General features: G+C 57.5%; 1 protein-coding gene across 2 annotated transcripts; it reads right to left on the bottom strand.

Annotated features, from left to right (window-relative positions):
• Positions 1–249: 249 nt before the first annotated feature.
• On the bottom strand, positions 250–21,620 carry SARDH (sarcosine dehydrogenase). Of its 2 annotated transcripts, XM_068656536.1 has the most exons (22): positions 21,180–21,620; positions 21,005–21,101; positions 19,988–20,309; positions 19,185–19,363; positions 18,617–18,796; positions 17,942–18,065; positions 17,727–17,827; positions 16,831–16,935; positions 16,113–16,242; positions 14,477–14,563; positions 14,297–14,387; positions 11,902–12,043; positions 10,738–10,821; positions 10,504–10,617; positions 9,794–9,932; positions 9,289–9,402; positions 7,824–7,971; positions 7,526–7,619; positions 3,600–3,762; positions 3,165–3,333; positions 2,621–2,756; positions 250–737 (listed from the first exon to the last, which is right to left on the bottom strand). In XM_068656536.1, the coding sequence occupies exons 3-22, from the start codon at positions 20,301–20,303 to the stop codon at positions 612–614; spliced, it is 2,742 nt and encodes a 913-aa protein (XP_068512637.1). In that variant the 5' UTR covers positions 20,304–20,309; positions 21,005–21,101; positions 21,180–21,620; the 3' UTR covers positions 250–611. The 2 variants fall into 2 exon arrangements, with proteins under 2 accessions (XP_068512637.1, XP_068512638.1); XM_068656537.1 differs by having other exon boundaries at positions 21,005–21,620.
• Positions 21,621–24,320: the final 2,700 nt, after the last annotated feature.

Here is a 24,320-nt window from a genome sequence, read left to right as displayed (position 1 = left end):
TGATCCCAACCCCCCGACTCACCCCACAGCCAATTTCCAGCAGCACGGCTGTGACTTGCTGGGAAATGCCCCCAAAAAACCATGCGAGAGCCCAAGGGGCAGAGCCAGCCCCATGCCCCGCTGCGCCCCCAGCAGAGGGTCCCCAGGGCACAGCCACGACGCGGTGACAATTGTCAGAGCAGGGACAGGAGCAGCAAGAACACAGAGGAACATCAAATTTGGAGGCGACAGTCATATTAACGGCAGAGAGAGAGTTTAAAAAATTCATTTCCGTGCAGCATGAAACTACATTTTGGGGGAAAGGGTTTCCAGCAAAGTCAAAAATTGAAACTGTTTCATTTGCAGTCAAGCACAACACTGTTTTCAGGTCAATTAACCCACAGAAAAGAACTATTGCTCTAGTGGTATTGCTTCATTTAGGAAACCTGGGAACAAAACTGTCGGGATCTTTGGAATCTCTTCCATTCCTTCCCCTTTAACCTGGACCAAATTTGCTCGATGAGTTCACTGCAGGTGTTTGCCCGGCTCTCCCTGCTGGGGCAGCCGGGTCTGGGGATTTGGTGGGTAGCTCCAAAGGGCTCTCTCCTTCCACATCCCCATCCCGGTGTCCTTCAGTAAATTCCCTTCACTCGCTTGTTCTCCGGGTCAAACGGGGACTTGGTGTGTGCTCGGGCCGGGTAGCTCACCCCCATCCTCTCCAGCTGGTAGCTGCCGCTCTTCACGAAATCCAGCGAGACCTGCGGGGCAGAGCCACACCAAACCCCCCCGTTACGCACTGCGAGGTGCTGGGGGACAGCAGACCCCCCCTGCCACCCCCCTGACCCCGCTACTGGGCTCTCCCTGTGCTGGGGGACGCTCCCCCCCCACTCTTCAGCTGTGCTTTCTGCAGAAAACCCAGCTCTGCCATCCCAGGAGGATGCAGGGAGAGGAGGAAAACAGATTTTTAAAAGCACTGAGCTAAAAAATAAATAAATAAAAAGAATTCAGTTTTTCTGCCCCCTTTTTTTTTTTTTTTCTGTGGATTTTTTTCACCAGCATCCAATGCAGAGTGCACTTAGGAGCTTGAGTTCATCACGGGGCGGGTGGCAAGGGGATGGCACACCCGAGTGGGGTCAGTCCCCGCTGTCCCCCAGCTGGGCACTGGTTGCAGGAGGAGACCGTGGTGGCAGCCACGATGTCCCTGCTGCTGTGACAACCCTGAAGTGTCCCTGCTGCTGTGACAAGCCCACGGTGTCCCTCCTGCAGCACCAGGCAGTGCCGGTGCCCGAGACACGCCAATTGAGGGCAGGGTCCTGGTGCAGCTCCCGCTCCCCTCCCGCACAGCCAGCCCCTGCCGTCAGGGCGTAAATCAAGCGGGAGTTATCGCAGGGAGCAGAGAGATTAAGGCTGCACGTTAACATCTGCTTAATGAGCGCTGCTTCCCGCGGGCACAACGGAGCTGCCAGGGCTGGGGCCCCGCAGCGCAGCCCCCTGCACGCAGAGCTGCTCCCCGTGGCACCGAGAGCTGCCGGCCCCACTGCTGGCCCTACTGCTGGCCCTAGAGGTTTCCCCATGGCAAGTGCCCGAGCAGGGAGAAGCACTCAACGTGCCCAGTGGGATGCGCTCAGCACCGCTCTGCTGCCTCGCCGCAGGCAGGAGGGGACCGTCCCCGTGCCACCTCCATCCCACCGCCTCCGTCACGCTGCCTGGGGCAGGCGGGGGCGGCCGGGAGAGCGAGATGTGGCAGGGAGAGAGTGGGAAAAGAAAGGAAAGGAGAAAGCCAGATGTAGGGGAAAGCATTCGCCGTGGTGGGAAGGGGGGCACCGGCTGCAGACCCCGCTGCAGCACCCAGCTGGAGCCTGCTGCCACCTCCCAGCCTTGGAGGGCACCTGCCTTCCCCACGGGGACAGCCTGACCCCCCTAAGTGCTCACTGAAGCCCTCCTGCACAGCTCCCCATAAGGAACTGAGCAGCCCCGAGTCCTGCGTTCCCCTCAGTGCATGTCCCTGTCCCTGTCCCTGACTTGTGCTGAAGCAGGGAGATGAGGAAGGGTCCCCCCGGGGGGGCTTCAGATACTTCTCCAACCCCACACTGCTTGACTCGGGAGCCTTGCGCTGACACAGGATTAAAAATCAAAGCAAGCCAGAGGATTAAAGCACAAACATATGTGCTGCAACAGGGACAGCCCCCGGGGACGTCACCCTGAGCCCTCTGTCCCCACGCAGGTTCCCCGACCTCTGCCCGCAGCACGCCGCTTAATGAGGGCACCTCATTTACACCCCAGGAGTCTCGCGGGGTTAATTGAGAGCCCGCTGCACTCCTACTGGGCAGTCGATCCCCGTAAAATAACTTAATTCACCGCTGCAATTAAATACTCGCTTGCAATTAGCATCTGAGAGCACGCGGGGGCCAGGCGGGGTGGCAGCCGGGACGTCACCGGCGAGGACATCGCCGCCCCGAGCCGTGGCATCGCTCGCCCCCGCATCTCACGCTGCTGTCGTTTCGGGGGGGCACGGGGGGTGCCCCGTCTCGCACCCCATCTGATGGCAATGTGCTTGTGCATATGGCTTCGAGCAGAAGCTCTGCGCTTCCCCTGCCAAGCCTGGGGTGCAGGGGCAGGCGGCGCCGCCGCCCGTACTCACGGGTCCCCCCGCGGGGTCGCGGATGTAGCCGTAGGCGATGGTTTTGTCGATGGCGAACCCAAAATCTGCCCGGCGGATGTGGCCGACCACCTGGCCGTCCCTCCAGATGGCCTCCAGGCCAAACATCGGCACCTTCCTGCGTGGCCAGAGCAGAGAAAATGTTGGGAAAAATCCCGGTTGGGAGCCCACAGGCCAGGGGGAAAAGGCTGGAGGAGAAATCCATGAGCTGGGGATCCCCCCTGGCACAGGGGCTGCTGCCCCACAGCCCCCCCATTCCTCCACCAAGGCCCCTCCAGCCCGAATTGCAAAGCCTCCCCCCTCCCTGTCGCAGCGCTCCCAGCTTCCATTAACTACCGAGCGGGGAATACGTGGTGGGATTTAAATTAGAGATGTAATTAGAGCACGGAAAACAGCCGAGCGAGCTGGCAGCCGAGCTCCGTGTGCGCTCACGGGGTGCGGGGGCTGGATGGGGAGCGCTGCGGGTGCTCATCCTGCCACGTGTGGTGCCGAGCAGTGAGGAGCTGCCCCGAGCGGCCGTACTCACTCGTCGGTGGTGAAGCAGACAAGGCGGCGGAAGATGCCCGAGGATTTTTGGGCTTCCACAGCCTCCCGGCCCAGGAAGGGGATGCCGGACTTGAGCTTGCAGGTGAAAGCCAAGCCTGCTTCTAGCGGGGTGTCGTCGGGGCGCAGGTCTGCGTGCCAGTGTCTGTACCCTGCCAAAACCAAGCGTGGGTCTCCCTGCCTTGTCAGCAAGCCTGGGGTGAGCAATTTGGGAGACCGAGCCACCAGCCCTGCCTGTTGGCCACCCCTTGGGTCACTTGGCCTTGGGCAAAGCACCCTCGAGAGCAGCCCACAGGTGGCGAAGTCTCAGCAGCATGGGGCCAGCTGCACCCCAAAGCTGGGCAAACCCCATTTGCCTGGGTCGCCGAGCCAGAGGCAGAGCAGGAGGAAAGGGAAAGCTGCCGGGAAAGCTCCAAACCTTTCTCGATGCTGAGGCTGTCGATGGCTCTGTAGCCGGCGTTGGCAATGCCGTGCCGGGCGCCCGCCTCCATCACCGCCCGGTACACCCTGACGCAGTCTGCCCGGGGCACGTGCAGCTCCCAGCCCATCTCGCCGACAAATGACAGCCTCATGGCACGGACCTGAAAAGCACAAAACCCCCAAATCCAAGGCTGCTTGAGGCCCCTAGCTGGCCTCTCTACCCACCAGGGTGAAAGCCAGCTTGGCTGGCAGCGTTGCACTCATCCTGATTTCGTGCAAGGCTTTTCTTTGCTCTGTTTTTGTGCCATGTTCAGAGTGAATTTCTCATCGCTGGACAAGCAAAGCTGCGCAGCTCAAAACCACAGCTAAGAGGCAAGTGAGCCCAGAGATCGAGTCTCCCTCGGTGCCCCCCTGCTTGGTGCTGTCACTGGGGTCCCTGGGGGACACAGGGGTTGTGGTTCTGCACCCTGCAGCCAGCGGTCCCTGTGGTCAGGCTGCGGTCAGCAGCGATGCTCCCCACACCAGCCAGGCCTTTGTCTCCCTCTGCTGATCCAGCTACACCAGAGGAAAGCCCGCGGGCACCACTTATGCTGCATCTCCCCAAATCTGCTGTATTGCCTGTTGGCAGGGAGACCTATCCCCCGCAGGACTTCGGGGCTGTTGTCCCCCAGGGATGTGTCCCGCTCCAGGCACCCAGCAGCCGCATGCTGTCACCCAGGGGCTGAGCCCAGAGTCCCCATCTGCGCCCTGTTCACCCCATGGGGATGCTCAGGTTCCCCCTGCAGACACGGTGCCCCAGAGCAGTACCCTTGGCAGCCCAAGACACTGAATGCACCAAACCCCAAAGAGGGATGAGAAGACGAGCACAGCTTGGTGCTCCTCGGAGCTCTCCCTCCCTCCCTGCCTGTGCTCCCCAGGGACAGAGGAGCCTGGGGCAGCACCGTGATGTCCTGGCCCTGCTGATATCCCCACTTCTCTCCCAGGCAGGCAGAGATGTGCCCTGCATCGTGCCATCCCATAGCTCCATCAAGCTCCTCTGCACTCCCAATGCTCCCCAGGCTGCTTGGGGCCACCCCAGCTTGGGGACATTCCCTGGAGACACCCCTGGAGGCTCAGCTCTATTTCCCTCTGGTTCACCCCTTTGGATTCATGGCTTTTTTTTTTTTTTTTGAATATGTGGAAGCAGAGAACTCTCCAGCCCTCCGGGGAAATCTGGGTGCCAGCCACTCGGTTGGCACAGCCTGGGGTGGGGAGGCGAGGGCCGGGCTCTGCTTCTCCCGCGGGTTTCCGCCAACGTCTCCTGGGAGCAGGCGTTCCTGGTAGGTTTCAAACGGAGCTATGAAATAGCATCAATTTCGGAGCCTTTGAGCAGCAATTCAAAAGCATTTAAGTATTCTAGAAAATGAAAACCTGAGCTTTACCCCGCAATCCAGCAGGGAAATTCAAGCGGGGTCCTTTCGCTGCTGTTAAATACAATGAGAGACGCTATATATAAATTCGCAAACCAATCGGTAATTTCCAGAGTCATTAGCTCCGCGGGACTTCTCCTTTCACTCCAGCTGATTTTGTTCAACTACTGAGTTAATGCACAAAAACCTCCGCGATCGCTTTTTAAAGATGCCGGGTTTGGTTTAACCCCACTGAAAGGCGATAACATCGGGGTGGGCTTCAGCTCGCCGCCCCCAGGAGCCTCCCTCCTCCTGTCCCTGCTCGTGGCGACTTCGAGGGCCCAAAGGTGCCCCCCCAAAGGATGCACGGTGACCTTACAGATACAGCAACACCCCCATACGAGCTGAATCCTCTGCACGCTGACCTGGATTGCCTTCAGGCTTACGGGGTGACTGCTCCGACATCAGCACTACCGAGCACTTCAGTACAGCCGTATGAAAAGAGCTCACTTTTTTTTTTCCACATAACTTTAAAAAACCAACTACAACAAAAATCCTACACTTTGCAGCCCTGCGAGGCACAGAAAACATTCTGTTTTCTCCTTTAATTCTGTGCCAGTATAATATTACCCATTTCACAAGCCTGAAAATTCACTTTCCTTTCCTTTCTGTCTCTGCTCAGATGCCTGCAGTTCAGGTGCTGGCTCTGCCTGGGAGGGCAGGAAAGCTTTTTATTTTCTATTCTTTTTTTTCCCCTTTTACTTTTTTTCATAAAATCAGGGCATTTGCACTCAAAAGGAGCCCTATGATTCCTACCAGCCGTTTCTACCTCGCAGGACTGGATTATTTTCTTGCAAACTTGAAGCGAAATGCAAATAAACCCATCACGCTCCTGCAGACAGGAGCGTTCGTACACCTTTCAGAGGGCTAAGTGGATTATTACAAGATGTTATCGGCCTGCCACAGACATGACGGGGAGGACGCGGGGAGGATTGCAGCTCCTCGGTGGTGACAGTGACGTGTGGCAAGGGGGACAGCCTGCAGCAAGGGCTGGCCTTCGGGTCCCCTGTGCCACCGTCCCCGCCCGCATGCTGGATACAAAAAGGGTTTTTGGCCCCTGCGTGGTGACATTTTGGAGGATTCATCTGAATTAGGCAAAACCTGTGCCTTAGTTAAAGTGCCCTAAGCCCCGGCTAGGCTCTCCCTCCCAGCTCAAGTAGCCTTAATTTGATTTTGCAGCAATCCCTTCAGCAGCCAGCTGCATTCGAATTAAAGCCACTTTAATTCTGAATGAAAAGTGTCCGCGTGCGGCTTAACCCAATTTCGCCGATATGCCAGGCCTGCCTCCCACTGCCTGCTCTCACCGCCGCACCTCCAGGAAGATGCTCGGGGCCGCCAGCCTGGGCAGGGGACAGTTAATTTTACCTTTAATTATTTAAGGCTAAGAACACATCCAGACAATTTTCTCACTTCCTTTCTGATGTTACACCAGGTGCCCGGCTGTTATTTTCTCGAGTCCCTAAATCTGGGAAGAATTTTAGTGAGTTCAAAAATTGCGTTATTCCCTGCAACGCTGGCAAGAAGCACAATGAACTTTTTTTTTTTTTTTTAATGCTACACTCACTGTTAAGCCAATTCTGGCTATTTGGAGAACTGATACCATCCTGCTACTTTATATAATCAGTTTCTAAAGCTCAGAGGGCATTCTTAACCAAGATTTCTACTCACAAGGGCTTAGCTCGAATTGGCTGCTTGGGTCATCAAGCAGACAAACACAAAACCGACATCCTGCTTCTCTCACCGTCTTGCTGAGCGACGGTCTTGGGCAAAACAAACATCTGAACGTGTATCAGCTTTTCCGTGTGTCAGACAGCAGTGATAAGCCTTTTGAATATAGAAAATCCTCTGCAACACAGCTCCCTCGGGGCACGCAGCGGGGCTGACTGCCACCGGCACCCCAAGGCGCTTCCCGTCCCCTGGCACTGGCCACGTGGGGCTCAGCCCCAGGTTTTGGCCATCTCTGCGCTTGCATAACCGCTGACGTGAGCCCCGAAGTCTCGGCAAGCGCAGGATGATCTGCACTGGAACGGAAAGCTTAAGGTTGTCAGACTGTGCCTGTGATCAAATGCAGCGAGGCATCAGGCTGCTGAGCCCTTCCAGGGAGCTGTGACACATCTCGCATTAAATCGCTCCCCCCCCCCATCTTTTTATATATATTTTTTTAGGGGTAGGAGGAAAAGGAAGGGATCCGGAGTGTCAGATAAACCTATCACCAGTGCTCGTCCTAATCTGAGGGAGGATTCTCTTGTTCCTCCACAAAACCAGTGGCTGTGCCCAGAGAGCACCCAGGCACCCCCAGCTGGAGGAGCAGGCAAGTGGGGAGGAAAACACCCCGCTCCCATTGTCCTTTTTGCTCTTTTCCAACAAAAAAAACAACCAACCAAGCAGAAAACAAAACAACCAAACTCCCCAGCAGCCCATTGCAAAGTCCCAGCCTTGACAAGCTGCAGGAGCTTGCGTGCCAGCCCCATCCTACCGTGCACCCTGCGGCCCTCACGAGTTTGTGGGTGGAGAAGGGGAAAGCCTCGTTGCTCAGGTCGGTGTCGAGCACTTCTTGGAGGACGGCACGGCTGCAGGGAAACAGCAAAGGGGCCGTGGTGGAAGGAGGTGTCTTGCTAACCCACTATTGATGGCCATCACCCAACCTTGCTGTCCCACCCCTCCAAACGGGACCTAATGTGGGGAATCCCACTGAGGGAGTGGGGTGAGGAGCAGGGGACGTGGGGCTGGGTGTCAGGGTGCCTGCTGGGGGTCACGGTGCTCCCCCCACTCACCTGAGCGGGCCCTGCAGGCTCATCATGCCCAGCTCCTCCGAGCAGTCGATGAGCTGGCACTGGAGCTTCATGTCCTGCAGCACCGCCGTGATGTGGGACCAGTTGTGCTGCGCCACTGCCCCGCCGATGGCCAGGTAGTAGCCGTCCCCTGGAAGAAATCCCAACCCCCCAGCGTCATTTTAAGCTCGGGGGCATTGGGTTGGGGTGATGCTCAGCTCAGCTCGGGGCTGATTTTTGCCTCTGGATGCTGAGATGCAGGGGGGGGTGTCTCTAGCTTGCACAGCCTGGGGGGACCTCAACAAAAGGGGAGGTTAAATGATGCTGGGACAATGGGCCCTTCGTGCTGATTTTGCTTGTGGGGCTCAGCTAGTGAAGGGAAAACCAAATGACCTTTAAAACCTGAAAGAAGAAAGAGTAAGGGTCTCCAGAATGCGAAATCAAACCCCCACCACTGCAACCTCACCGGGGCTCAGGTTTAGGGTGGACAGGCAGAGAGGCGTGCGTGTGAACGTGAGCAGGAATTTCATCTCGCTGCTAATCCTGGACAACAACTTCCCAGGGATGCAGTTTGGGAGCCGATTATCGCATGATCGATCGCCCCTCTTCCTTCCCCGCCACAACGAAATTGCTCTCTGATAACCTGTCATAATGCTAATAAGTGCAGCCACCTACTGTAATTGGAAAAATAGACTCGCTTCTATTAAACTCCTCCGGCACCCATCAAACCCGGCAGCTCCGCCATCCACTTCCCATCACCTGCGGGTGCCCTGGATGAGAGGGATGTGGGATGGGCTGTGGGGTGGGAAGGGCTCGCTGGCACCATCCCCAATGGGATGAGGGTGCAATGGGACCGGGTACCCACTACAGCAGCATCCAGCACGGCGTTGGCAGCGCTGCCGGAGCCCAGCTCGGCGCCCTCCTCCCCTGCTGCTCCCTAATGTCATTTCTGCCCCCCGGGCTGGCTGCTCTGCTTCCTTTCAATTCCTCTTTATGGCAGCTGATAAGGGCTTTGGGAGAGGTCAGAGCAGCCAGCCAGGGCTGGAGAAACCCAATAAGACCGAGGAGCAGCGCAGGCCCCCGGCACAGAGGGGATAATTGGGTTACAGGCAGCCAGGGGTGGAGGTGGAAGAGCCAGGTGGTGCCATTAGGGAAATGCAATCACCCCGCTGCCTGCGGCCACGCGTGGTCCTGAGCATGGCGGGGATGGAGGAGCTGCTGGTGGACCTGAACTGAACCTGTCCCCCTGTCCCCCCAATGCTGGGAGTCGAGCACATCCCAGGGGGCTGCTGCCACGTGCCTGGCTTGTGGGCACGATGAGGGTTGCAGGCACGGATCCTAACATCTGTGGTGCTCTTCCCCGCGATGCTTAGCTGTTTAACTGCATTTTAGCTTATTTTGAGGTCTCAATGAAGCCCTGTGACCCCCATATGAAAGCAGAGACCCCCAGTTCTGCATTGCTGCGTACCTTGGAAGGCGGGGGCCAGGGGGGAGCCCGGCTCCCCGGGGTTGATCCTGCTGACGGTCAGGTCGCTCTCCACGCCGCCGCGTTTGTTCAGCATGCAGGTGTACACGGTGGTGCCTGCGGGAGGGGAGACAGCATCGCTGCCCACCAGCCCTCCCTGCTAAAATGTGTCCTAATTCTTATATAAAACATCACTGCCTTGGTGTGCCGTGCCCTGCACTGCGTGCCCAGCACCAGAGACAGGAGCAATGCTTTTTTTTTGCTTAGGTTTTGTATCGGTTCCTGGCTCAGAGCACACTTCCCACAGCACTAATAGGAGCAGGATCCGGCCTGCGGGGAGGCCGGGCAGAGCGCTCACTCCCACACCACTCCCACGCCCTCTGCTAAAGCAGCATGGAAAATAAAAGCCGTTTCGGGTCCCTGTTGTGTGTTTTGGTTCAAGGTGGCACTTCCCAGTGGAGGCAGCAGTGGAGGCCCAGCGGCCCACAGGCGGAGGCCGAGCCTTTACCTGGCGCTTTGCTCACGTCGGCAGTGAACAGCCAGTTGGCTGCTTTCGTTGCCTCGGGGCCGACCAGGTAGAACTTCCCAAAATAAGACATGTCGAAGAGAGCCAGGGCGTTCCGGCACGTTAAGCATTCGTTCTTGATCTAAAATTAAAGCAAACACAGTGCTGGAGCCGTGGTGTGCTCCTCTCACTCTGCAAAGGGAGAGACGTGTGAAAGCCATTTATGTAAGGGGACACAGCACCCGGGCACGCGCCTGGTGCCTTCAAAACAGCCCTGAAAAAGTCAGGTGTTGGATGTAGCACGTCTGGAAGGCTCCCCCGTATGCCCAGTCCCATCCGTTATGTCAGTACCACAGTGAGAGTTACCAATAATAAGTCAGATTTTATCAAATTGCGTATTCCTCCCCATTTTCCAGCAGGCTCCCTCGCCCCACAGCGTGTGCTGTTTATCTGGATTTGGGGGCCAACACTGCAGATGGATCCGAGCTCCCCTGAGTTGGTTTCACAGGGCCTCTGTGCCGAGGCTTCCAAACACAGGGCACGCATTTCGCTTCATTTCTTTGGGGACATTTTGCCCAGTTTTAGGCAAGCCCATGCCTTCCTGCCCTCTGAGCCTCACCAGCTCTTTGCAGGGCTGCAATGTTGCAGGGACTCTGGTGCCTCCAACACCCCCAGCTCCAGAAATGCCCCCCAAACCCCCCCCCTACACTCACGGTGTCGTGATGGGGGGGGAAGTCAAAGGTGTACTCGTCTGCCAGCAGCTGGTTGTAGGCATAGTCCTTGTGGCGCTCCTGGCTGTAGGCACCGTAATAGTCATAATCCAGGACCTGGGGGAGAAGCAGGAGGATGGAGGGCACTAGGAAGACCCCCTCAAAGCTGAGGGCTGCCCCCCATTCGGGGGAAATACACCCACTTTTGGGGCGGCACATGTTGGGCACCGTGCTTACCGGAGCTGCTCCCTTGGGGCTGAACCAGCCTGGCCGCTCCCAGCCGTGCCTCTCCTGGAAAACACAGCCCTGCCGCAGCAGCTCCTACTTGAGACAAAGAGAAATGGGAAGGAAAGGTTAAAAGCTGCCCTTTCCACCAAGCCCTCCTGGTTCAGCCGGCAGTGCCGAGGTTTTCCGCCTCCAATGGATGCTCAAAACCCGACTCATAAACCTTTGGCTCTGGCTGTCAGCAGCCAAATGGAAAGATGGGTCACCAGCAGCCAAAATCAGCTCCGTGGGTTGTCTTTTAAAAGAGCAGAACCCCTTGTCTGCCTGCAGACTGGCTGATCTTTGTGCCCACCCAACAAGGGTATTTGTCTCAAGAGCATCCGACAGCCAGGAGCCCCACAGCCCAGCCGTGCCCTGCTCCAAAGTCTGCCCGGTGGCACATGAACCGCTGGCCGAGGGATGCTAAATCCACACAGCACGCTTCTCCCCAGTGCTTTCAAGAGTAATTATACAAATAACATCCAAGATTCATATGGCAACCTTCTTGTTCCTCCTCTGTACTCTCAGGAAAATCTCTCTGCACGCAATTAATTAGGGATCCATTAAGATATTTTTGTTGGGTGCCTCCGTTCGGAAAAGAATAGATTTTGTTGAACATTTCAGAAGTGATTCAGTGTCTATTTATAAAACACAGCACATGTTCTGGAGCTGCATGTACAAATACCAGGCTGTCAGTCAAATGGGCATCGCCTATTAGACATGCTATTAAAAAATAAATTGCATCCTCGGTGACAGAAAACAACCGAGCTGTCAACCAAACATCGGGGGCCGGTGGGGAGGAATGTCTGTTGTTCTGCTCGAGCCTCTGCTCGCCATCGGGAGAGGGATGCTGTGAGGTGAATCCTCTCCCAGGGGGAAGGGGCTCAACAAAAGAGACTGCACCCTGGCAGGACGGGGCCACCCTGGGAGCACTGGGGGGCTCTGAGCTCTGCTCTCCACTTGCCCCTTGCCCGGTGACCCTCACCAGGCTCTTAAAGCATCTCCGCAGCACGCTGTTTTGAAGAGTGATGTGGCTAAGGCCATGCCTTCCCAACGCTTCAATTCATCTATTTATTTATTTATCTTATTTTTTGGCAGAAGCAGGGGCTGCCCGGAGGGTCCCTGGGGTCTCCTCACCTCGTGCAGGGGGTCCTTCCTCATGTTGCGCCCCGCCAGCGGCTCGTCGTGGGGGAAGACGACAGAGTAGTTCTTGGCGTAGGACTCGTGGCTCCGCTCCCGGATCCAGCGGTTGTTGTCGGTGAGGGACTGGTGAAACCTCCTGGAGGGCACAGCAAGACAGGGTGGCCATCAGGACAAGCACATCGGCTTGCTAGGATCCCTGGTGCCCTCCTGGGCATGGCCTCCCTGGCAGGAGGAGGTGGCTGCAGCTATTGTGGTGTAAATTTGGGATCCCTGCTCCCTTTTTATTGGTAGGAGAGCAACAAAACCGAAAATCGCATCTTTTGCCCATCAAACCGCTCTAGCTCATCCCTGTGGCTCTGCCCACTCAGTGCAACCCACAGCCCTGGTCCAGATGGATTTACCAGAGCTGGATACAGTCCTGCTGGGGGAAAACAAGAAAAAAATAGGAAAATTTATGTTAATTCTGCTCTGTTGGGCCAGCCTCAGAGAGCGTTTCTTGCAGAGCCCAGTTTTAAATGCAGCCCCAAAAAGGAGCGAGCCGTGAACATTCCTCACATTTTTCATCCATTTCTCCCCAGACTGAAATATAAATAAAACCCAAAGCATTTTAAATTTGTTTGACATATTTTCCTTTTTCAAGCAGAAAAGCTCCTTGAAGGAATGTGCCGGTTCAGCATGTGCTGGGGGGCTGTTACCAGAGCCCCCTAACTCTGGCACCGTCACCGTTCAGCCGGTGCCACCTCTCCTGCCCCAGCTCTGGCAGGGGACTGGTGCCCAAATTGCCCAGAGCCCCTCCGCCTGCAGAAAGGCAGCCAGGCAGCAGGCAAATGGCAAGACAAAACGCGATTTATAGGGCCTTTTAAAATGTCATTTTCAGGTTTCTTCCCCACTTGGTGCGTGCAGCGTGGAGGCGGGCAGCAGGGGGATGGCAGGGCCGAGCGCTGCAGGCTCTGGTGCCCCTTTCCCTCCTCCCACCCTCCCCTTCTCCGGGCACCCAAAAGGCGATTTTCCCAGCTCCCAGCTGAGCTCAGTGCTGGTGGCTGTTTCCCAAATTTTCACCCAGGTTGGGGCTTCCCAGGGCGAAGGGGCAGCAGGGACCAGCACTGCTCACAGGTCGCACTTTTGGGTCATTCCTCACCTAAGACCTGGGAGCTCCAAAATGCAAGTGGTGTGCCCCAAAAGCAGCCGTGGGCAAGCCACGAGTCAGCTCCGTGGGGACAGCTTGCCCTGGCAAGTGTCAGTGGACACGTGGCAGGTGACACTCGGCATGTCACCGGCACCCCGGGCACCCGCCAGCCCTGGCCCCATCACCAACACGCTGCATTTTGACAGCAGCGAGAGGAGCAGCAGCTGCCAGATGAAATATTTACAAACGAGCGTTTTGAGAGGATAAATATTTAAATGTGCAGAAAAAGGAGTTATTTAAAGAGGAGCTCAGTAATCATCACCAAAATAAAGATTTAAAAATAAATAAGGAAAAAAGGGGGACTGACATCAGCTTGACAACTCCAGTAAAGGCGAGACACCCAGAGGACAAAACCCCAATGATGTGCATGGCCGTGGTGCCCCAGGGGACAGCAGCAGGCAGAGCAGCTCCTGCTGCACGTCCCCATCCCCACGGCAGGGACAGTGGGGCCACAGGGCTGCCACCCGCTTTGCAACCCGGTATGTTAATGCAAAGCAAAATCTGAAGTGTCTGGAGCCAGCGTGGCATGGAAGGTGGTGAAAGCCTTGCCCCAACCCACGCTGCTGACCCTACAGCTGTCCCTGCCACCCGCTTGTTTCTCTCTGTGCTGCAGCAGCAGCACCGACCTCCTCCCTTCCCAGGCTGACTCTGTGCGTGGTTTACCAGCATTGCCATCAAAACAATGGGATTTTAACAGCTTTGTCCCCAGCAAGCTTGTTGCTGTCGCTAGCAGCCCTATAAGAAAGCCCAAACCCAATCAAACACAATCGAGCAAGTCAAAAGCAATTACGGAGCCAACATCTGCACCGCCGAAACCTCGCGGCCCACGCCGTGCTGCGGAGAAGGGAAGGTAATCTGTCTCCAGCTGAAAACATTACCCCCGATGATTAACTTAGAGGATTAGGCACAGCACTAATTGAACAACAACACAACCCAAACGCAATTACCCTGTCCTTTCTCATCACTGCAATCTCCTCGCGTCTGCTGGAAGCTGTTTGCGTAGAAGCGGAATGAGGCAAATGAGATAAACCCCAGGTGTAAATTCATTAAAGCCATGGGGTGGAATTGATTCTGGCTTCTCGGGGGGACAGGGACTGTGGCACGGACACCACCGGACACCAGGTCCTGATGCCAGCACCCATGGGGTGCTCGAAACCCATCCCCAGGACCTCCCAGAGGTGATGGGTGCCAGAGGAGCCTTGCCTGATGTCGTAGCCGTACATGTCCTTCTCCGGCCGCCCGTGGATGATCCAGTGAGCCAGCTCCCTCCCGCAGCCGCCTCCCAGCATCATCCCTGCGGGAGAGGCAAGGACCCAAATGAAGCCACGAGGCCAAGTGCCCCACGCTGGGATGCACGAGGAGGTATTTCTTGCCGTCCCTTACCAGCGCTGTTGAAGCCACAGCCAAGGAAGAAGCCGCGGACCTCTGGAGCTTCCCCCATGAGCGGTTTGTGGTCAGCCGTGAACGACTCTGGGGGGCAGAGACGGGGAGCATCAGCCAGGGCAGGTGTCCTGGGACACACCACCTGCTTCAGGAGCAGGGCTCATGGGCTGGCCTCATCCTGCTCCTGCTCCCAGAGCATATACATACGAATACATCCGTGTATTTCCTCCAGAAGCTTGCACACATGTACACGGACGCACGCACACTGCACTGCCAGCAGCAGAGGCTGGTGGCACCAGGCAGATCCTTCGCAGCCCTGCACTCTGCAAAGAGCCCCCACCGTCCCATCCCGCCCATCACACCCCCAGCAGCCGGGCTGTATTTCATCGCTATTGCTATTTTTCACCTTCATTGATTTCTGCTGGGAAAATTCATGAGTTTAAGCTGCTTGGCTCAGCTAAGGGGCTGCCACTGATGCTGCCCAAGGCTCCTGTGCTGACACCAGCTCGGGGGGAGCCCTCACTCCCTGTACAACCCCAGCCTGGCGCAAATCCCACACTAGGGAGTGCAAAAAACACCCTGATGGAGACGTGCAGTGCTCCCTGTGTTGAGGTGATTTGTCCAATCGTGCAAAAAGCAAGGGGAGGCACCTGCACCTGTGCCCGGCTTGGTCCCCCCAACCCCTGGCCTCAGCAGCAGGCAGCTCCCCCTACAAAGGATGGGTTTCCGAGCAGGGAGAGCTGCTCTGTTGGTGAAATATTTACAGCAGAGCAGAAAGAACAAGTGTCTGTTATTTGCTTCAGTCCAGCCTGACTCAGCTGTCGCAAGCAGAGCAGCAGCTCGGCTAAATCCAGCAGAGGAGGAGCACCGACCCTTTGGAGGTTCCCCCCTGCACTACAAACCCCAGCCGTACATCTAAAAGGTGTCAGCTCCCCGCTGGAGGCCACCAGCTCCTCTTCCACCGCAGTTCAATCAAACATCAGCGCCCAGGGCCATGGCTCCCAGCTTTACAAGCCATGTTTTACCCGCTGCGGGGCCAGCAACATGCCCTACTTTCCCTCTGTGCACAGCCCAGCTCCGTCCCCAAGGGCCTCCAGGGTTTCCCTCTAAGTGCTTCAGCAAAAAGAGATTTTTTTTTTCCGCGTGTGGAGGATTTCACGGCCAAACCAACCCTACAGGGCCTGGGTTCAACGGCGGCATCACCACCGGGGCTGCAGGACAGTGATGCTGCTGCCTTAACTCTGCATCTTGCATTGGGTGCAAACCTAACGGCAGCACCCCAGAAACCTGGAATCCCAAGGTTGAAACAATAAGATAAATCCCAGAACAGCAGCAGACACTGCCTGAGAAAACGTGTCCCTTAATTCCCCAGGCCAGCGGCCCCAGCATCAGCTGGAAAGGTCCCCAAAAGGTCCCCACTTTTGGCTGCCAACCTTTGTGGCCAGGCAGCAGCTCGCTCCAATTCCTGCAGCTAGCCTGGGGTGCCACCGCCAGGAAGGAGCCACCACTGCAGCCCAAGCACAGGAGCTTTCTCTGCTCCATTTCCAGCCTGCACCAACTCCTGCTGTGCCCAAGCCCGCTCCTGGGTCTGGCCCTGATCCTGCCAAGCCCCCAGGTGCTGGGGGTACAGCGTTACCTGGCCCGCAGACGGTGGATTTGATGCCCGTTTTCTCCAGCACCGGCACTCTGTTGATGGCACCCTCGATGTGCTGCGTGAAAACATCCCAGTCCAGGTCAAAGAGGCCAAAAGCAAATTTCTCGGATACCTGAAGGTGGGAAATGGGAATCAGGACACAAAACAGAGCACAGCTGGTGGCACTCTCAGCTCTGGCAGCCTCTGAGGCCGCAGACTCAGATCTCTTGGGGTTTTATGAGCAGCCCAGGCAAGCACAGAGGTTCAAAACCAGCAAGAGCTGCTCTCTGCAGCCCTTTGTGTCCCCTGCGTGTGGTGGGCAAGCCTCTTGGGGACCACAGGAACGGGAATCTTCACCTCCTTCTGTGTCCCCTGGTAGAGTCCCTCCTCCCCGGGATGGAAAAACAAACCCTCGCTGCCCCAGAAAACCAAAAAATAATGCAGCCAAAGGGCTGGGACAGAGCCTGAATTAAGGCACCTGGATAAAGGGACCCTGTGGCAGGCCAGGGATGGCACGGTGGCCTCCAAAGTCCCCCCAGCCCTACTCATCCTCCTCATCTCCTCTCACACCCGTGTGCCTCGTGCCTCCAGCAGGGTGGGCACAGAGGATGCCCGCAGGATGGGCTTTATGTGAGCGGGGACAGGGGGAGCTCCTTTCTGCACCCATCCTGAGGCCGTGGGTTCCTTGTAAAGCCTCCTGCCCCCCCTGGGGAGTGCTCACCTCCTCCCAGAAGATGGGGTTTGACTCATAGCCGCCCACGGAGAGAGCATCGCCTTGGAGACGGAGGTACACCGAGGCATCGTGGTCGCGCACATTCGGCATGTTCTGCAGCGGGGAGGGGGGCAGAGGGGTCAGGGGGGGATGAGAGGACCCCCAGGCCCCACACGTGGCCCCATTTCCATGGGAAAAGTCAAGCAGGGTGAGCAGGCACCCGGCCTGCATCCAGGCTTCATCACCCTCCGTGTCCCCAGCCCAGCTGGGGATTGAAGTTAGGGGGATGGAAGAGGAGGCCCCGAGGGTTGCGCGCTGCAGCCTTTCCTCCCCAAATCCTCTTCCTCGCCGTGCTTGCATGGCCCAGAGGAGTTACTGGGGCAAAACCACGATCCCTGGAATTGTCCCTTCTTAAAATGGGGCCTCGGGGACTGCCGGCTCAGGCACAGCCTGTGTCAGTGGGATGGAAACTCAGGCAGGTGTTACTCTCCGAGCCTTGGCACCTGAACGGTGCCCAGGAGAACCCCGAGCGGTTCTCTGCAGCCAGAAGGCAAGAACAGATTTCTGCAGCTGGTTTGGGAACGCCTGGAGAGCTACAGCTCTGCCTGGCGGGGACCAGGGCTGGTTCACAGACTGTTTGGCATCCTCACGAATGCTGCTTTCAGACCCCAAACACACCCGAGACCCTCCAATAACTCTACCGAGAAAAACAATAATAATAAAATTATCTGCGAGTCATAACATTGCTAAATATTATATCTGGCTCTGATCAGGCAGTCGGCTACCAGGAGGAGCTGCAGGGTGCCTGCAGAGCCTGGCCCAGGTTTGTGCAGGGGGATCGGAAGGGTGGGGGGTGGGGGGGTTCTGCAGGTCCCTGGGGGGGGCTGTCCCACCTCGCGACCCACCTGAATGCCCTCGATGCGCTCGGTCACCACGTAGGCGTGATGCATCGCCACCAGCGGCACGTGGACGCCTGCCAGCTGGCCCAGGGCACGCGCCCACACCCCTGTGGGGACACAGAGCCCATCGGGGGGTGGCAGGGGGACAGGGGACGGAGTAGCCCCCCGACACCCCAGCCCCTGTGGCACAAGGCAGAGCGGCTCCACCGGCCGCCCCGTACCTGCACAGTTGACCACGCATGGGGTCTGGATGGTCCCATGGGCCGTCTCCACTGCGTGCACCCGCTTCACCCCAAAATCGTCGGCTCTGACCTGGATGCCAGTCACGGGGCAGTTCTCTATGATCTGGGGGAGAGGGAGGAGAAGCGGGGTCATGGCCGGGATGTCCCAGCTTGCCCGATATCCAGCCCCAAAAGTGGGAAAGGTGAGGCTGGGCAGGGCTCTGGCCCTGGCCATCTTCCTTTCCAGTTATTACTCTTACTACTGAAAACAGCGTTACTCTCAATTCCACCCTAAAACCACACCTCTGCACACCCACAGCTGCAGGGGACACTCATTATTGATGTGCCCTGCCCATGATGTGCCAGCAATCCTCACCTCGATGGGTGGATTGTGTTACCTGACCCTAAAACCCAGGAACCTGCCTTGGGCTCTGCCTCATCTCACTCCTAAAGGTCTTCTCTTCATCCTGGATTTTCCCTGGGCTTATGGTCCCTGCCAGATTTGTCTCTGTGACCCCAAAAGCCATCAAAGAGCACAGCATTTTTGCAGGGCAAAGCCCTGACCCTGCAGGAGCAGCTCTGCGCTGTGCACAAGGAGGAGCTGGGGAAGGCAGAGGCTAAAAACTCCTCCCAGGGTCAACAGGCATTAATTAGTAATTGCTAATTAGGAATTACCGTAGCACCTCTGGCAGCTGCTGCTCTGGCAAGAGTGGAGCAGGTGCCGGCGGGATCCATGGTGCCGTCCTTGGGGACGTAGAGCGTGCCGTACAGGTCGGTGACGTTCATCAGCGGGTACAGCTCCTTGGTCTGCGCCGGGGACAGGACGTAGGACTCCACACCGTACACCTTCCCCAGCTGCCAGCCAGACAAGAAAATTGGGAAAAGAAGCAGGGAATGAGAGCCTTGGCTCATCCCATGCTTCTGAGGGAGTTGGAGAACCCACCGGGACATGTTTAGCTCCCCAAATGCTGCGTGGCCCAGGTGCATCGCTGCCCCAAGGCAAGCCCTCCAGCCAGGGCAGTGGGAAGGTCTGCACAGCTTTTTAGGGCCATACGACCCCATATTCCTATTCGAGCTGCCTGTGCAACCCCAAAAATAATGCTACCGCTATCTGAAAGGGCAAAAATTGCCAGCTGGATTCCATCCTGCCTGCTTGGCCAGCATTTTGCCTGATTTTATCAGCCTTACGGAAACCAGGAGGCCACCACGTCCTGGGGGTGACGCCGGGGGGGCCGTTCCCTACCGACATGAGCCTCTTGTACTCGTCGAGGCGCTGCTTGTTGGAGGCGATGAAGAGCCCCCCGTTCTGCACCCAGCCCGTGTGCAGCCCCGTCTCCGCCGGCAGCTCCCGGCTGACCACGTCCCGCGTGTGCGCCAGCAGCTCCACCTCCACGTCGCTGGGACGAAGCTGCCACAGCAAACCTGGGTGGGGGACAGCCCGGCCGTGGGGCAGGCGGCTCTGCATCCCCTCTCGACCCCCCCCCATCACCCCAAAACCCCAGGGAGAGGAGTTCTGGGAGCCTCCTGGCACCACCGTCCCGCTCGGTGGGTGTCACTTGCTCCATCTCGTGGCTACCTCGGAGCTCTACAAATTATTGGTTTTGTTTTTTTGTTTTTTTTTTTTTGTTTTTTTTTTTTTTTTAAATGAATGGGAGAACAGGGTTTCTGGTGGGGACTACCCCAAAAAGACACAAAACCCCAAAATGCGCGTTGAATTAAACTCGCCTAGTTCCCCTCTCCCTGCCAAAGAAATTGGATTAAAAATAATAATTTAAGAGTGGAAATAAGCAAGAGGGGAAATAAACTGTTTAGTTATTCTCTGATCCTATTAAAAATATATAGAGAGAAAAAAATGGGGTGTGTTTTCCTAATGGAAAGTTGTGCCAAATGGAAAAGCAGAACCCTGAAATTCTCCACGATTAAAGCCAACCCCCCCTGGCGCACCCAGAACCCACCCGTGCCGTGGGTGGGCTCCATCCACCCGTCCCCAGCAGTGGGGTCCTGTGTAAACCCCCCCTTGCCCCGGTCCCGATCCCAATAGCTCACCAGCCGTGTGCCAGGTGGTGCCCGACGTCAGGCGGTCCCTCTCCAGCAGGACCACGCTGGTGACCCCCAGCTTGGCCAGGTGGTAGGTGGTCTGGCAGCCCAGGCTGCCCCCCCCGACCACCACCACCTCTGCCGAGGACGGTAGGGGCCGGCTGGGTCCCATAATTTTGGTGCCTTCCTCCTTCAGGGTCTTCTGGTAGGGGACGTTCTTCTCCGCCGGGGGCCCCGCGGTGCTGCTGAAGGGTCGGGGGCTTCTCCAGGGGGCTGGCAGGCGGCGGGGGGCGGCCGCCCGCAAGGCGCAGCTGATGTAGGACATGTCGACCTGCGGAGACCCCAAAAGCCTCGCCAGGGTGGGCAGGGGGGGCCCTGCCAGAGGGTCACCGGTGGTGGCACCCGTGGTGGCATCGTGGTGCCGCGCAATGGGCTGAGCGGCACCTTGGGGGGGACCTGGGGCACGGCTTTGAGCCAGGCTCCGTGGATCCCCACCTGCAGGAATCGCACCCCAAAGGGAGCCGGGGAGGCTTCCAGACACCCTGCGGGGGGGCCCGGCTTAAAAAAAAAAAAAAAAGGAGCTTGGAAACGCACAGGTCACGGCAGCTCCTGCGCCTGTTGCCAGCCCACAGAAACCACCCCCTTTATGTTTGTGTATTCAGGAGGCACCACAAAGGAGCAGGGGTTGCTCTGTAGCAGAAGAGGGCAGTGCAATGGCTGCTGGCGGGGACGGGGACAGATAAAGTCCTCCGGCCCCGTGCCTGGGATCTGGGGACGTGGCTCGGGGTTTGCTCTGGCTTTGGAGCAGCCGCGGCCCCACAAACAGCAGGCTGTAATGGGGTGGCACCGCTCTTCCTACACCAGCTGCAGCTGGAGGCTTTTATAGACCTCGCTCCTGCGGGATCCCGCTCGCTGCCACCCCACAGCCCTACAAATCTGGGAAATCCCACCCGGGATATCCTGCAGGAGTTCCTTGCGGGGAGGAAACCCACGCTGGGTTCCCCACCGCTCGCCGGCTCCACTCACCGGCGACGCTTGCTCCGAGTGGCGTTCCCTGCCGCGATGGCTGTGGGGCTCCTGCCTTCCTCCGATGCTCTCCTCCTCCTCCTCCTCTTCCGTGCCACTGCCGTGAAAACATTAACCAGAGCCGGGGGTGAGCGGGGCCAGCTGAGCGCTTCCCCTGCCCCGACCGAGCTCTTACCCGCTGTTACTCCTCTGCTGAAGAAGAAAAACTCAGGGGGAGACGAGGAATTCGAAACGGAAGGAAATTCTCACTTTTCTCCCCAGATCAGCGCTCGGCGGAGAGCAGAGAGCCCGGCTGGGGCCAGGAGGGGCTCGCAGCCTGCAGGGCTCGCTCGGTGCCAGAAAGCAAACACAGCGAGCGCGGCGAACATCTGACCCTCCTGCCGGAGTTCCCAGCAGTCACATTGAATGAGCAGAATTAAAATGCGTTTAAGCCAGACCCGAGAGCCCAAAGCGAAGGTGGGAACACCAAAAAATTTCATCTAGAGGGGGGAGGAAAATAAAACTTTTCATTGAGCTCTCACAGCCCCAAGGCTCTCACAGCCCCTGCGCCTCCTGCCCAGGACTCACCCCAAAATTAGGGCCTGTTTGGGCAGGAGGCGCAGGCGGTGCAGGCTCCTCAAAGGCGGCTCTGAAGGGCCGGATTCTGCTTGGGGGGAGAAATTTGGGGTGGGTGGAGCCGTGGCTGGGTCAGGGGCTGGTGGATTTTGGGGCTGAGAAGTATTGTGAGCTCTGAGGTTACTGCCTGGGGGCTGGGGTTTGAGGTGCTTGTGGTGGTTTGGGGGACTCGTTGTGGTTTGGGGGGCTCGTGGCATTCGGTGGCATCACCGAGGAGCCACCCCCATGTGTGTGCTGAATGCACGCTGTATGGGGGCTGCATCCAAATCGTCCCAGTTCAGGAAGGGGTTGAATAGCAGCCAAGAGTGGGGGTAGCTGATCCAGAATTAGCCCAACACAGCCTTGCCTTTTTTTTTTTTTTTTTTTTTTTTTTAAAAAAGGTTAAAGAGAGCCCAGCAAAGTAACCAAAGAGATGCGAACAAGTCAAAACTCCTGCCCGTGGTGGGGTGTTGCTGTCTGATGGGACCAAGCTGTCTCGCCGGCATGTCCTAACTACAAACACGGCCTTTGGGTTAGAAAAGGCCCAGAACAAAGCAAGACGAAGCATGCGTGGAGCAGAGCAGCCTGAAAAGCTCAGGATGGGGCAGAACGAGGCCCTGGCTCCAGAGCCTCCGAGCAGTGGGGCCCTGAGGGAGGTTAATGTTTTTGGTGGTCATAGAGGGGATGTAAAATGTTCAATCCTTTCCCTGTAACGCTTAGATTAATTAGGAAATAAAGGGGCAGAGCATAAATAAAGGGTTTGCATGCGCCAGCTGGAGCTTTCCAGGTCACAGAAAGCATCACGGCTGATGCACATATGGATGCCCGAGCGTGCTGCAAGGCTGCAGCGGATCAGAGCGCGCACGAAACCACAAGAACGTGCCATCACCATCACCAGAGCCTGCACTGGCATGCACAGAACCCTCTTCACACCTTGCAGTCCAAATTTGGTGTCAGGAGAGCACCACATCTGCAGGACACTGAGCAGAAAGCGCCCTCGACCCCGTGCAGTCCGTAGCTTACCGAGCTCTGACCTCGCCACCCCCTGCCTCAGTTTCCCCACCCCGAGCTGTTCGGATCCTTTGCTCTGGGGTCCCAGACAGCCACCGTGCTGGTGCCCAGGGCTGACCAAGGTGCCCGTGGCAGGGAGCAGCAGGGCGGTGGAGGGAGGTGGCCGCACGCTGGCCGGCCACAGGCCACTGGGGCCATGGGGCGTGCTGGGGGCCGCGGCACGGAGCAGGAGAGGCTGTTTGCAGAGGGCAGCCAGCAAATGCAACCACCCCTCGGCGCCGTGTTTGCTCAGAGCCCCGGTGAGCCCAGCTCATGGGGCAAGATTATGTCAGCAGCTGTTATTGCTGCAGAAAAAAATTGATAAAATAAAATAAAACTTGTGTCTGGTGCAACCTCCTCCTCCCTGCAGGGTGCAAGCAGACAAGGGGCCGTGCAGGGCTGGAGCCAGCTGCCAGCCGTGGCTGGGGGCTGGAGATTTATCGCCCTGTTAATGCCCTTGGGAAGGCTGCTCCTGGTCTGGTTACAGCGCCTGGCTGGGCTGGGCACAGGGAATAAACGCCCCATTTATCCCCTCCGTGCACACCCCGGGGGGGTTAGATGGAGCCGAGCGGAGCCGGCTGTCGCGGCACCCAACTGGCTGAGGCTGCTCCAACCACCCCCGGAGGGTTGGATGTCACCAGCTGCCACCAAGGAGTGGGGACACCCCTGGGGTGGCAGTGACATCCCCAGAGCCAGGAGGACCTTGTGTGGAAGCAGATTTCTGCGTTTACCTGCTCTTGCACCAGGCTCCAGCGCTGTGGGTGTCCCCCGGCGGTGCCCAAAACTGCGCAGGGCTAAGCTGAAGCCCATCGCTGGCAGGGAAGCCAGGTACCCAAAAGTGCTATTTCACACGCAGCGTGTGTTGGAGAGCCTTCCTGAGGCTGAACAGCAATGACAGGGAAGGGGTTTGTGGCAGACAGGGTTTGTCACCTCCACCAAGGTGCAGCATCTCCCCAAAGCAGCACCCAGAAGTTAGCGCCCTGCTAACATCCTGTCTCTGCGAGTAAAACCCCCCTGCTCAGCCCTACAGGTTTCAGCTGACCCCGTGAAAGTCCAAGCAGATAGAACCAAGCAGTGGGGTCTCCAAGAGCAGAAAACAATAAATGTTGTTAGAAACTAAACGCCATGGCAGCTCACTGTGGCGTCTCTGGGGTGAAACCTTCCTTTGCTTCCAAAAATGCCTCGGGCAGCTCATCACGAGCGACCGTGTGATTTTTTTTTTCCTTTTATTTTTTATTGCTCTGGAAAATGCTGCTGTGCGTAGGGCCAGGTGGGATTTCGGAACACGATACTCAGAAACGAATAAAAGCCCTGAAAATCCCACCCAGGCACGGGGGCAGGAATCCGGGACAACTGCACCGGGAACAGCTGCGGGGGGAGCGGTTTATGGACCAAGAGGAGGGCAGCAGGCATCCCGGGGGGCTGCTGCAGCCTTGCCTCGCTGGGAAGAGCCGTGTCTGAACCACAGGAGCTGGGTTTTGGAAGGGGTCCGAGCACTGACCATCAGAAAGGCTTCAACCCCATAAGCATCCATCTCCTGGAGTGGCCAAACGCCCCCTCCCCGTGGCATTAAAGGGCTTCAGGGACAAGAAGCGCCCCCCAAGACCCAGCCCTCTGGCCCAGGAAGGGACACAGGTTTACGGGCAGTAAAGATCATGGCTGGGAAAAAAAA

Source organism: Anas acuta, chromosome 20 (assembly GCF_963932015.1).
Source record: "Anas acuta chromosome 20, bAnaAcu1.1, whole genome shotgun sequence".
NCBI classification, from domain to species: Eukaryota; Metazoa; Chordata; class Aves; order Anseriformes; family Anatidae; genus Anas; species Anas acuta.
This window is presented reverse-complemented; position numbering and strand designations above follow the sequence as displayed.